We start from the raw sequence: 14485 nt of genomic DNA, 5'->3' as shown, positions 1-14485 counted from the left end.
TTGTAGATGTAGGTGTTTTCTATGAAGCATTGATTTTTATCATCATTAAGGCCGTAACCACTGTTTGTTTTTCAGTGGGGGAAGTGATTTTTTTTTATCTTTAATTTTTTACATTTTCTGGCCAAAACTTAAAGGTACTGAATTTATCAATATAAGACAAGCTCACACTGATAACTAGTTGGTAACATGTTACAGGTTTCTCATTTTCTCTCAATCGGTTTATAAATTATTGACAAATGAATTCAGCTCTAACAGTTCTATAATATGCTGCTGTAGTCGTCCCATTGATTTTATTTATGAATATATAGGCTTTAATAACACACACAAAGCAAACTAAAGCAAACAAAAAATGACATTTCAGAGGATTTAAGAGATTATGGATCGAAAGAGCAGCGCAAAGATCATATCACAAAGCTGTTCCTGGATATTTGTTTCTCTCCTGTGATTTCCACCTGAGCCTCATTAGTGGAAAAGAAACCAGTTGCTCTTATAGGCAGTGAGTGTAAATGATCCAAGTACAAGACCGTTGGATATTTCATAACATATGTTCAAATAGCAGTGAAGCAGATACACTGGCTGCTGTTTAATCCATTCTTCTGTCATTTGGAACTAAAAGCTCCCCCTCTCAGACCCAAGCACCTGTCTGGACAACAATACCTGCTGAATCCCTAATCATACAACTCTTAAAATCCCTCATAATCCCTGAAATGTAGATCTCAAGTGTGTTCCAGCTCATTACATAGATTGTATGCAAGTTTTCTTTGAAATGTAGTTCCAGCATATACCTACGCAGCTTAACCTACATAAGACCATTGATCTGTGTCTCACCAACACAACTCTAGCATGTTAAGCATTGCCTAATCTGTCTCATGCTACCTAGATTTTCATATTGGAGGAATAATCCTGGAAGGGAGGAGGGTGAGGGGTGTCACCTCTGGACCTGTTTCAAAGCTTCTTATCAGAGACATACACTCCCACCATTTAACTAAAAGGGGAGCGATAGAGTTTTTAATTCAAAAATCATAGCTTTAATTAAAGCTGCATTTCAGTGTAGATGAAGTACATGTGCATCTGCTGCTGTGCTAGTAATCAATAGGTGCTCAGTTGAGTTCAGCATTTTGACCTTTTAGGCCACTAAAAACAAGAACACCTCCCCTCACTACTTCATCCAGCTAAAAAAAAAAAAAAGGCCCTTCTGGATTTTTCCTATGATTGTTTTGAAACTGTAAGTAGAGTCACAGGAAACTGTTACTTAGTTTTGAAGGTTATGTGATTGTTACTTAAAAGAGCACAATTTATAATGTATTTATTAAGCAGTTATTTTTCAAATAGGCCATTTATGTAAAAAAAAAACAAATACATAAAAAAATATAAAATACAACGCATGAATATTTTGTTTTAGGAAACAACTTGCAAAATACGTCTCATATTTTATTCTTTGAATCGTCTGTTTCACTCACTGTTCTCTGAACTGCATATTTCTCAACATTCATGCAGTGGTTTTACAGTTTATCCTTCTAAGCACATTTAATGCAACCATGAACTTCTGACTTTGATCTGTAAATAATACTTGCTTCTGGTCTTTAGCAGTGAAATGTTGGTGTTGCACCCAAAACATCCTCGATTTGTTTGTCTTGGGAATTCTTTCTCTTCCTTTAGGACTTGAGTTTTTACTAACAGGAGGAGCCATTTTGCTTTCAATTAACTTCCAGATTTGATGAAGCATTATTGCTACCTTAGAAAGTTCGATGGCGGATGGTGCTTTACTTAGCTCTTCTAATTCCACTGCATAACAGGAAATTCACTAAGAGTAACAATAATTCATAAAAGCCTTATCTCAGCGTCTAGTAACAGCTATTTAAAGACTGAAACAATTTACACTAGGCATCAGGCAAAAAATTTAAAAAACTAAAATATTATTACCCATTATTACTGTGCTGTGTGCAACAACAACTGGAGAAAAACGTTTTGGTATAAGATATTGAGAAACACAATAAAGCCCTGTCAACAGACCATAAATGAAATATAGATCCATCTCCTTGTGTAGGAGAGTAAGAATTATTTTCTCTTATGGAACAAAGAGAAATCAAGACTTGTAGTCAAAATCATTTATTTTTCTTTTACTTTCCATCAATATTTTTTCTGTTTTACATAAAGCTTGTCACAAAGGAATACATACATTCAGTAGGACAGGTCAAGAGAAGGTAAAATGAGAGCTAACGAGACCTGATTCTGTTTAATAATCAATACTAGGGGAAAACAAACAAAAAAGGCAACTCATCTTATGTGGCAAAGCCTACAGTCGGAGTTAACCTGGCGATATCACAGATCAACAGAAGAGTAGACAGGTAAACGTATGACAGACTGCAAATGTCTTAAACAAGACTAAAAGAAGAATGTCTTTTAAAGCAGATAAGCAAAAGAGGCTGCAATAAACCGTAAAAAAGCAGTGTTACGCAAAGGCTGATTTGTTAAGTGTTCTACTTCACAGACAGAAACAGAAATCAGTGGATGAAAGGCGTGCAAAGAAATGAGCATGTGGTTTGTTTTTTGTTCAGTTACCAGAGAGAAACAAAGGCTTCACAAAAGATGTTCATGTAAAAGCTGAATATTTGCCTCTTAACAGTCACTTCTGCTGCAATCGGGCAGCTTTGAACTTTGACACCCTCTTCGGGGCTTGCTGGGGTGGGGCAACATCAGGCGCCACCTCCTCCTGTTTCTTCTCCAGTATTGTTGGCAGAGCTGGTGGAGAGATGGTCAGATGAGGGACAGCTGAGGGCATTGGATCCTTTTCTATAACTGTACCTGAAAAAGCCTGAGAAAGAGAAATAAAAAAGAAACAACAGTAAGGAAACTGATGTTGCGTCACACTTTCATATATTTGTGCTCGGATATATTGCAGAATCTTTCACACCAAAATGAGATTAAGAACTATACAAAGAAACGTGTTCAGGTAACAAATACTAAACCAACTTAAAGCCGGGACACTACTTAAAAAGAAATAACACAAGTGCAGTAACTTTGAATCATGCAGACCATACATTTAATCGAAGAGTGTAAAAACAACAAACTCAATGCTGAAACTTTTCTAAATGTTACATTTACTCTGAGGTGAATACTTTGAAGCATTCAGCTCTCTTTCACCTCAAATCTGCTGGGAGGTTGCAGCAACACTGCTGTGGGACTGTCCTCTTCTGTGATGCCATCGCTGGTGTCGCTGTGCGTTGCTTCGTCGTGACTGAAGCTGCGTCCCATAATTCTGCGCTCTTCAAAGTCTGCAGCGCTGCTCTCACTTGTGTCGCTGCACACGCTGTTCTCTCGACTGCGTGACTTCAGTATGGACTTCCTAGGTATGGGTTCCCCATTTTTCACATCTACAAACAACCTGATTAAAAAAAAAAAAAAAAAAAAAGTAAGAGTCCAGTTTCACCAGTCAAAGCAGCTAAACATGAAGTATATGAAAAAAAGTACTGGGCCACCAAAATGTTACATCCACAGAAGTTGCTCAAAAGTTCCTGGGACACGTTATTTTTGCTGATGTTAATGCAAAAGCAGGTTTATAACTCCATCGTTACTGAGTCAGTGTTGCCAACTATGAATATGCTCTCAATGCCAGCATTCAGTTATTGAGATAACAGTGACTGAGTTGGTGTAGCTCCTCAGTGCTTCTACTTTGCAGTAATGCCACTAGCAGCTGATCAGGAAGAGAGGGAAGAAATTTCCCCAAACCTATTACAGCACTCAACAGTGAGTGCTTTAGAGTGACCCATTTCTTCACTGGTTTGTATTGCTTGATTTTATACACGTGTGGTAATGGGACTGAAAATACAATGTGGCCAATTTTTTTTCCATACTTCAAACCAGAATCTGTTTATGGCCACATTTCAGTTTTAGACATGCAAAATTCATTTGTTCATTAAGTCTAACTGCAATATTTTTACCTGTAAAGGTCTGCCGGTGTTGTGATTTTGTGAAGTTCGTGATGAGCATGTCCATTGCTGTGGCCATTTTTCTTTTTCCTCTTCGAGTGTTCCTTCTGCTCTTTCCTTTCGCTAAACTTCAGTGTGGTGTTTTTGCCTGTATTTATTCTCACCTGATGCAAAAGGCAGACACATGGAAAGATGAAGAGAAAACTCACAGAAGACTCACAGATGTTCTAACTTATTCATTGCTCTAACCTTCTTGGGTTCGACTGTGTGAGAAAAGTAGATAGTAGGCAAACAGTTGGCTTCCTCTTCCTCCTCAAAGTCTTCTTCCTCTTTCCTGTCCTGTCTGAGTGGTGCTGTGCTGGAAGGCAGCGCGCTCCAACCTGGCTTCAAACTCAGCCCATTTACTGGAGTCGCAGCATCTGCATCTTTCTCCTCTTCTGAGGAAGAGGATGATGTGTCCTCACCATTCATGTCTCCATTATCAGATAATCTGAAGGGGAAAAAACCAAAACATCTAACTTTGAAAAAGAACAAAGAAAGAGCAGGATTATTGATCCTCATACAAAAACAGAAAAGTATCTTCACATACTTGTCCTGCTCATCTTGTAGCTCCTCCAGCTTCTCGAGTTCATCCAATCTAGCCCATAGCTCCTCCTCAGTCATAATGCATTTCCTGCTTCCACTATCTCTGCTTTCTTCCTCATTCTCCTCATCCTCTTCTTTAAAATCAAAAAACACATCCTGCTTGGGCTTAGAGTTTGGCTTGTGAGCCATTCTTTGCTTTCCTGTTAAAGCGTACAGAAAAAGAAACCTTTAAACTATTCACGCCTACATATGAATTTAATTCTGGTGTAGAATTAAGCAATAGGTGAAAAGCTACACTGCTTTCTCTGCGGCCATGATGCACAAGTGAAATGAGGTCAGAAGAAAGGCTGACAAAGATACCTTTGGTGACAACAGAGTCATTGTTTCCAACCTCCTCTCTGATGTCAACATAGTCGCCTTTACTCTAAAAGAACAAGAACACTACAGTTAATGTTTTTGCCCCCATTTATGACTTGCACAATAACTTATGTGTGAGACAACTTGTTGGTAATGCAACATACAGCAGAGATGGTTTCCAAATTCTTCGCAAACCCAACTCTGGCTTCAAAGTTTTTTATCGTCTTGGACAGGCCATCTAGTTCATTCTTCACATCTGTAGACAGCAGATGCATTTTCATTAAACTGTGCACTTAGGAGGGCAAACTGACAGAGCCACATGTGCCGAAAAAAGACACAGAGACAGCAGGCAGATTTCAATGAAACGCTTCAAAAAGAAAAAAAGGAAAAAGACAACCAGCTTGTAAAGAGTTAAAATCCTAAACAAGTTGTGAAGAGAAAAAAAATGAAAAATGATGACACAAACAGTTGATAATATCTTCTGCCCTGAATACTACTCCGGATCATTAAATCTTCACAACAATTAAGCCCTTTCACTAATAGCAGCAGAGGGCCCTTGTTTCCATGGCAATCGGGAGCCCCTCCAGTCAGTGCATCAACTGGAAGTGAGGAAAGGTCAAACACAGAAGGCCTGACAACTCAGCCGCTGTCTGACACATTTCAGCTAGCTATGTTTGTATTACAGCACTTAGCTCTGTAATAGCAGGGTGGGCAGGGTCAGGAGATGGGGGAGGACGAGAGCGGGGGGGGTTGGGGGTGGCGCTGCAGATGGGGCTGTGGCAGCACATTTCTGCTTCACTAAACATTCTAATAATGTTCACATCAGAGATCGTTACTTGGGCCCATTTGACTTGATATGAGATTTTCAGAGCTAGAAATGAGCAGCGGGGTTAACACACACAGGGAAGCAAAGCTGCACACAACTGATGTGAGATCGAACAAAGCCGCTGCAGTAACAGGGCCCGATTTGACCACAGAAAAGAGGAACAGGTAGGAGCTGTTATCCCACGGTTCACAGCCTAAGCAGCGACAGCGGTGACCTGAATGAACGCAAAAGCTGCGCAGTCCATGAGCCCTGCAAACACTGCACATTGAAATAAAGGCGCGTCGAATGTGTCGGCAACCCGCTATGACAAACGTCCAACAGCTGTAGCATCTTTGCATACGTATGACTGCTGTGGTGAATCGTTACACGGTTTAAAGTTTTTCCTTCAAGGATCTGTTCAGACGAGCTATGTTGATATGATGCACTTGCGCCCTCTGCTGGATGAAAAGCAGCACTAACAGATTATGTTAATGTCACGCGGTAAGTATTCAGTGAGAAGTGAAAAAACATAGTTTAAGGAAAATACTCACATTTCATCCTGTGATCAACAATTTTTTGAGCTTGCTTGGCAGAGCACTTGGTGAACCAGTTATCACCCAGCAACACTGTGACCTCGTTGGTGTGTACCAGCTTTCCGGGCATAAAGGCCAAAGGGCCAAATGGTACCTGCACGTGTGGAAAAACAGAGCGCAAGAAAAAAGAAAAGAAAAGGGAAACAGGTCAAATCAAACAGGTAGAGCAAACGCAAATAAAGGAGTAAAACGTATATAGGAGTGAACTTTTGTGTATTTTAGAATTCTCTCCTTTCCTCTGTATTTTAAACAAGGTCATCACTCACCATGATGTCATATGACAGTTGATCTGGCAGAGTTTTGAGGCGGTCATTCAGGGCTTCATAGTCACCCGACACCTTCTTCCTGCAAACAAAAGGTTTCTCCAATGAAACCACAGCTCTCTGAAGCCATCCTGTCTAATTTGGTGTGTTTGTCATATTTGGGATAAGTCAAAATTTAAACAATGGGAAGCAAACAATGGAGTAAAGGGGGAGCGCCTGTTTTCCACTTGGGGAGGGCAAATGTGGCATAGCAGCTAAAGTAGTCTCAAGATGTCACTGTTTTTTTCATTTACTTATGCTGGGCATTGTAAAACCTTAGGAATTATAGGAAGAGAAACTGACCAAGGAAGGAAGGAAGGAAGGAAGGAAGGAAGGAAGGAAGGAAGGAAGGAAGGAAGGAAGGAAGGAAGAAAGAAAGAAAGAAAGAAAGAAAGAAAGAAAGAAAGAAAGGAAGAAAGGAAGAAAGGAAGAAAGGAAGAAGAAAAAGGACCAGCTAATTAAAATTTCTTATCATATTTATACAACAAAGACAGCAGAAACAAAAAATCCCCTCAGCAAAAATCACTTGACCACTTTGTAAATGGACCACAGCTACCAAAGCTTTATGACAGCATCCTCAACATAAACTACTGAATCAGGCTCAGCTTCCAATGCCTTTTACAGCAAGTGTTATATTCCCATTTGAAAGCACAGTGCTGCCAACAGCCCCCTCATACTGGGTAATAAATCCCTCCAGTCATCTGTTGGAAGAGTATTTTCTCCTTTACACTCTCCTCTTGCAATCAAACGTTTGAAACCAAACTTTTTAATGAGCACTTTAAAATCCAATTAGTAAACAGCTACAGCAATGGAGGCAACAGTACTTTTTTGTAGCTTTTGTAATGCATTTTCAGTAGGATTTAGGAATTTTACATTTATGAACTTTGTATGCAGTTACATCCATAAGTTGTTGGTTTCCAAGCAGTTGGATTAACTGAGAAGCAGACTGACTGTCAGGTGAAGCCTGTTCCCTTATGTCATGACAAGTAATACAGATAAAAGATCTTTAGTTGATTATAAGCTTTTAATTTGGATTTAGCAGCTGTTTACTGGAGGAGATGTTGATGAATGAAGGCCATTGTTATGGTTAAAAAAACAAACAAACAATGATCAAGAAGCTGGCCTCAAAGCCTATTGTTCAAAGGTACTGTTTATAAGGGTGGGGAAACCTGCAGTCAGCTGAGACTAAAGAAGTCACTTGAATGAATGATTTAAAACAGAATCTACTTCTTGGGAAACAAACAAAATGAACCTATGTAATCTGGCCTGCAGAAAGGTCAGATTACACGTTAGAGAAAACATGTGAAAGCCCCTGCAAGTTCTTGGAAAAAAAAAAAAACTGAACCGATGAAACCACGATTAACTTTTACCACAATGATAGAAAGCAAAAGGTATGGAGGAGGAGAGAAACAGCCCATGAGCTGAAGAACACGACATCGTCTCTCAAACGTGGTGAAGACAATGTTATAGCACGGGCACATATGGCTGCCAGTGAAACTGGGCCAGGAGTGTTTACTGATGATGTCACTACTGACAGAAGTACATACTGTGAAGTGTACAGAGCTATACTCTCTGTTCAGACTCAACCAAATGCTGATCCGAAGGTGCTTCACACTGCAAACAGATAATGATCCAAAGCAAACTGCAAAAGCAACCCAAGAGTTTATCAAAGTAAAGAGATGGGATATTCTTCAGTGACCAAGTCGGTCACCTGATCTCATCCCAGCAGATCCTGCTTTTCACAAACTGAACACAAAACTGAGGGCGGAGAGACCCCCAAAAAACAAACAAGCAGCAGCAAATGAAGGTGGCTGCATGAAAACCGAGCAGCACTTTATGATGTCCTTCGACAGACATTGACTGGAAAGGATTTTTTAATTCAAGTATTTAAAAAGATCCTTATATTTACAAGTATGTTTGTTTGTGCAAATAGTTTTAAGCCTCTGAAAATGGGGGAGTGTGTATAAAAATGGTTGCAAATCTTAAGCAATTAAATAAAAACAACTGACCGCTTGACTTAAAAACCACCATGGTAGTGTACAGATTGTAGCTATGATTAAAAAAGCCAACCATCTCAACCTTACACCTCTAGCTTTGTCTCCTAAGCTGTCCTGCCAACATCCTAATCTCTATCCCTATTGGTCACTCCCAACAGAAATCTGAGCATCTTCAACTCTGTCACCTCCAGCTCTACCCCCTGTCTTTTTATCAGTAGCAACACCTCTAAACCATACATCATAGCAGGTCTCACTACCATCTTGTAAGCCTTCCCTTTCCCTCGTTCTTCTATCCATTTGTCAAATCACCCCTGGCACTCATCTCTATCCACTCCACCATGTCTGTACTCTATTCTTCACCTCTCTCGTACACTGTCTATTATTTTAGATCACTCACACACACACTTCACTCACTGTGTTGGAAGGATAGAAAGAGTATTTTCAGCAGTGGTGAATTTAAAAATAAATAAAGAGATTGAGAGGGGAGCTTTAGATTCACAGTGCAATACAGTGGCCTCAGCATATTTTACGATATTTTTATGCTTCTTCTTTTGAATTTACTTACTTTTTTTGTTTTTAATTTGGGAATAGGCAAATATTCTGCCAAATCAGACCCTTGTGTAAAAGAAACGTGAGAGAAACTACACTGAATAGTGTGTAACTGGACTGGATTAATGTATCAATAATAACAAAAAGGGGATTTATCTCACGTCAGGTCCGTGAATGCTAATAGGAGCATGAGGAAGATATTTATCACACTCTATGCACGCCCATATAGTCTTAAAAGCTCTAGTCAGTGGAAATGAAATCACCTGTGTGAGTCTGTCGAGACTTACAGGACAATGTTTACACATCTGTTATAAAGAAAATGTTTTATTGCCCTTTTACTGATAAGTACTGTCTTTCATTTTACACATAATGCAAAATAAATGTAATAACACAAAACCTACATGCACTTTTCTTATTTTAATCAATAATACTTAAAACACTGATGCTAACACCCCCTACTTAGAATCAATGGAAATGCACTTACTGTAGCAAATCTACCCTGCAGTGAAGCCCCTACACAGTCATGGTCCACTCACACAGGTGTTTTTATCTGTCTGTTAAGAGCTCTACTATCTCTTAATGTCTCTCTGTGCATACACCACATGTCAATTCTCTTAAATGCAGCAATACTTTCAGCATCTTTTTTTTGTTAGCAGCTCTGCTAATCTATGTCTGCTTAAAATGCCTGTAGTATAACAAGGCACAAAAACAGACTACTGCCACTGAAACAAAGTAGTAACTTCCTCAAATACGACAAATTGCAATGTGAAATGTACTATATACACTTAAATACTGGGATACACCTTTAAATTTTTGAATTCAAGTACTTACAATCCATCACCTAAACATGCATTTACAAACATTTGTGAAAGAACTGGTCTTTCCAAAGACTTCACTGAATTCAAGCGTGGTACTGTCAATAAATGTCTTTCCTACTAGAGTAAAAGCATTCGGGATCCAAAGTGGCAGACCATGTAAAGTTTCAGAGAGAGGACACTGAGTAATGAAGCGCATAGTAGACAAAAGTCGTCATCACTCTGCCGACTCAGCAGCTACAGACCTCCTCTGGCATTAAGATCAGCACAAAAGCTGTGCGTTCGGAGCTTCATGGCACAGGTTTCTATGGCTGAGCAGCTCCTGTAGTGTAATGTGTAAGTGGCCCAGTATTTTTGTCCATATACAGCATCTCTGCATGTTTCCCTTTTGTAAACTACTTGCATGTGCACATTCAATAAAATAAGCCAGTTTTCTTTTAATCAGCTGTGCCGTTGCACAGGTCTGCACGATTAATCGTTAGAAAATCGCGATCTCGATTCATACTTATGTGTGATCTCATTTCCAAATGACAACGATAAAAAAAAAAAAAAAAAAAAAGACGACGACGATTGTACCGCATTTTGATCCGGGACGTACTCTGCATGAAAACAAGCGCTCACTCTTCCTGCTCAACAAATGACAAGGGCGGAGCCTTATACCACGTGATACAGAAGCTGTGCCGTGTGATGCTAAAATTAGCACGTCAGGGATGACGAGAAAGTGACAGGAGAAAATCCGTCCCGGTCAACCACCCAAACACCAATAACGGGAACCTTATACAGCGCTTCCCTATACCCGTCGACCTCCCGCAGGCACAAAGAAATTAGCGGCTATTACTTATCACCTGGCTCCCATCAACACTGTGCAAAACGAGGGATTTAGGAAAATGATCAACACCCTAGACCATAGGTGTCAAACTCTGGCCCGCGGGCCAAATTTGGCCCGCAGCCTACTTACATTTGGCCCGCGAAGCCATACCAAATTACTATCAGAGCTGACCTACTGGTATTATACAGCTAATATATATATTGTTTAGTATTAAGCTTTGCTTGTTCCATATTCAGTTTTTCAGCAAAACGTGTTTGAGTCCATAAGAAAAGATTCATTCTTATATCTGGAGGAATAAATATATTTCAATAAATATTAACGTTAGCCCGCGACTTTGTTCCAGTTTTGAATTTTGGCCCACTGTGTATTTGAGTTTGACACCCCTGCCCTAGACAAACGCTACACAGTGCTGTGTTATTTTTCTATTGTTGCACTACCTGCTCTATACACGCAGTGTCGAGCAACGGTGGAGACGGAATTTCAAGCAGTACAACATTTTGCGGCAACAACAAAACGTGAGACATTTGTTGTTTTTATGTTTATTTATTGTTTTTATGTTCAGTCTCAACTGTTACGAAGTTGATGTGCAGTTAATAAGTGCAATAAATATTTATACTGGAAAAGAAAATCGTGATCTCAATTCTAAGCCAAAAAAATCGTGATTCTCATTTTATGCAAAATCGTGCAGCCCTACTGTTGCAACACAATTTATGCTAAACAAATAAATCTAAACTTGTTGATTTCACATCAGAGTGAAGTCTGTCCTTGTAGACCCACAGGTCATAGCAAGCAAGGATTGATGAGTATTAAGTAAGAGAAATGAGATGGAGCCACCCTCCCTGACATGTTACTTCTCTGATAATACTTCAATCATTCTTTTTATTAACCCAATTCTGTTAAGGTGTTTCCATGTCACTAACCTGCTGTTTTGCATTACAGGCACTGTTTATTGTTAAATACTCCAGGGCTGTTGACAACACTAACAGTAACACCTACAATAAAAAGTCAAAAATCTGTGCTGTGAAATGGGGCCTGCTGGAACCTGAGCAAAGGTCAAACACTTCATTAGGAAATAAAAGAATATCACTGTGTGGGTGTGCACAAACTTGATAAGCAACTGACGTTTTCTGTCAATTTAGAAAGTATTGATGACCCTAAAAGAATCTATTTTTGGTTATAACAGCATGTTTGTGCAAAATAGGGCAAAAAAAAATGGAGAGGTCTAAACCTGATATAGTAAACTTCAAAACTACACTGAAGGAATATTAGAACATGAAGAACCTGCACAGTGTACTCAGTTAATGCAAGCATATTTTAAAAACAACCAACTTTGTGCTCAAGTTCATTGGTGCTTTCATGCTTACCAGTGTTGAATCCGACTTTCACAGTCTTTCACCACCTGTTTCAGGACAAATAATTTTAGTAAGAATCAAGCTGATAAATCTACGCAACTTACAGTCTCCAGGTGGAAAATTTAAAAAACATTTAAAAACATTTAAATCATCTGTGATAAAACATTCATTTCACCGAGGCTTTTACTTTACCCCGGCTGCAGACACAACTGCCCAGAGGCACGAATTTATATGTAATAATAGTTTGACAATCATCACACACAGGGAAGTAGGTCAGCAACTCCGAGGAAGTAGGACGAGACAAACACAAAATTAATAATTTAAAAATGAAGCAAAAAAAAAAAAATGAAATAAAAACACAGTGGTTTTGTATCTAGGTGAAATTTACTTCCCAAAGTAAAGAAGCAAACAGCACTGGTATAAAATTCTTTTTTTTTTTTAATGCCAAGAAACGAACCTAGCTGAGCACGCCCTCCTACAACATTTAAACTTGAACATGTGAGCGCAGAAGGAGGAAGCTTCTCGAAAACTGAAAGTCAAAACAACAAACACTCTTTGTGTAACCTGTGAAACAATAATGGCACAGATGTGTGTATCTGCAGTAAAAGGTACTTCAGCAAGTGGCTCCAAGACCTTCCCCGGTGCACCATGTGGCCAGTGACTGACGGTGGCTTGGCTAACGTTGCATACTAGCCAGCAAAATGTTTCGCGACAACTGGTGATATTACCTTTTCGTGCTCCTCTCGGAGCCTGATAACTCCGCCGAGGTGTTCTATATCCACTTGACCCTTTTCAGCCATTGCCAACCCACTTGCACAAAATAAATTTCTGGTGTTTCGTGACCCCAAAACAAAGCTCAAGGGCTGTTGTGAGTTCTAAAGAAGTGTTTATGAATGCAGCAGCAGCTATTCCTGAGACCCGTTCTGCTCGTATTCATCAATGGGTCAGTGATAGTTATCCACACTTTCGGAAGTGATATCATCTCACACTCTCATTTCAGAATTTCTGCATGATTTCCAAAAATATCCACAGTCTGAATATCCGAAGATTAGCCAATACTCCTTGTCACTCTCGCTGCGCCATGCACCTCCGTCCAACTCCAAGAACTCAACCGCTATTCCAGGGTGGTCCCGGTCTGAGCTTTCAAAATAAAAGACTTCGGTCGTATACTTGGTTTAGCATTAACAACAACAACAACAGCAACAAATACAAAACGTAAAATTAAAGAAAAAAAAACTAAAAACAATTATACTTTTGGTGGACCTAAGTGAATAGGAATAAATCTGGTAAAATTACAGTCACAACAAAGTGCACACCTTGTGGTGGCTTCTTTCTACTCTCAAGCCCATCCTCTAGTTTCACATCAGCAAGTTTTTCGTAAGGCTAAAAAATCAGTCCGTGTTGGATTCACACAAGCAATTCAGCTTGCGTATGGAAGGCTAAGATATGGAGGTCGACTGGGCCACTGCAACACCTTGAGTTCGGTAGTCTTAATAATTGCGAGGCGCACACATCCTGTGACTACAAATGATTACATTTAAAAAGTGTGTACTTTATTTTTACCATGACTCATCGAGAACTTCAAAAGTTTTAGCATTTAATGCATCTCTTTCCTTTCTCATTTAATGCTTTTATTTTAAATGTCAAACATTGCATTTTCCGTTTTGGTTTCAAATGAAGCGAGCTTGATGCAGTTCTTCCTCCCAGTGTACTCTGGGTAAATATGAACGTCTGCACAGATGTAAACAATCTAAAGCGAGGTGATGTTGTTCCACTTGCATATAAAAACAGTGACAAGCACAACAGATTTGCACATTCAGGCACTATTTAACTGGCAGCAGGTGCAAACCTCCCCATGTTCACCTTCCCGATGCTGCACGAAAATTTACATATAATATTTAAACACACATCACATAAAAGCCTATAAAAGTATTAGAAGTAACGACCGAATCAAACACGGCAGTTGAATGAGTTTGATTTAATATGATAACAACAATATGATTTATCCCCAAGCTCCCAGCCTTCCTGTGTGGCAGGAATTAAATAGTCTGTTTTTGTTGCTTTTAATTGCTGTTGGAAATATGAGAAACACCAGTTATAAACAATGTGTACACAAGCTATAAAAAAAAAAAGAACGGCTAATAATTCAGAGTTTATCCTTTAAAGCACAGTGAACACAGATTATTTGGCCTGAAAATCAAAGACTATTTTCAACTGTCCAATGATATTTTAACGTATTTAAGTTAAGAATACGTTATAATGGCTTGATGCCATATATGCTATATTTATAAACTCACACGCTGTTAAAATGTACAATTTGTAAGAAAAATATAACAATACTAATTTAGGCTAGTCTAAAAATATTATACATT

At 39.1% G+C, this 14485-nt stretch overlaps 1 protein-coding gene across 1 annotated transcript; it reads right to left on the bottom strand.

Annotated features, from left to right (window-relative positions):
- Positions 1–2093: 2093 nt before the first annotated feature.
- Positions 2094–13260, bottom strand: uri1 (URI1 prefoldin like chaperone). Its single transcript, XM_086298071.1, has 11 exons — positions 12842–13260; positions 12126–12160; positions 6536–6614; positions 6228–6363; positions 5036–5127; positions 4875–4938; positions 4519–4714; positions 4179–4419; positions 3942–4093; positions 3145–3385; positions 2094–2815 (listed from the first exon to the last, which is right to left on the bottom strand). Exons 1-11 carry the CDS (start codon positions 12911–12913, stop codon positions 2627–2629), a joined length of 1497 nt encoding a protein of 498 aa, XP_086154197.1. The 5' UTR covers positions 12914–13260; the 3' UTR covers positions 2094–2626.
- Positions 13261–14485: the final 1225 nt, after the last annotated feature.

This window comes from Aulonocara sp. 'chitande type north' Nkhata Bay, linkage group LG7, assembly GCF_057382095.1.
Source record: "Aulonocara sp. 'chitande type north' Nkhata Bay isolate Kocher_YH1m ecotype deep benthic linkage group LG7, A_spYH_male_GT1.1, whole genome shotgun sequence".
In the NCBI taxonomy this organism is placed as follows: Eukaryota; Metazoa; Chordata; class Actinopteri; order Cichliformes; family Cichlidae; genus Aulonocara; species Aulonocara sp. 'chitande type north' Nkhata Bay.
This window is presented reverse-complemented; position numbering and strand designations above follow the sequence as displayed.

What these genes read in the sequence shown, in the direction of transcription:
- uri1 (XM_086298071.1), bottom strand. Translation starts at nt 12,913, where the DNA reads ATGGCTGAAAAGGGTCAAGTGGATATAGAACACCTCGGCGGAGTTATC. An exon ending in TGTTGATCACAGGATGAAAT is followed by an intron (nt 5,128 to 6,227) that starts GTGAGTATTTTC and finishes TGCTGTCTACAG; the next exon opens with ATGTGAAGAATGAACTAGAT. An exon ending in AACCTCCCAGCAGATTTGAG is followed by an intron (nt 2,816 to 3,144) that starts GTGAAAGAGAGC and finishes TCTCTTTCTCAG; the next exon opens with GCTTTTTCAGGTACAGTTAT.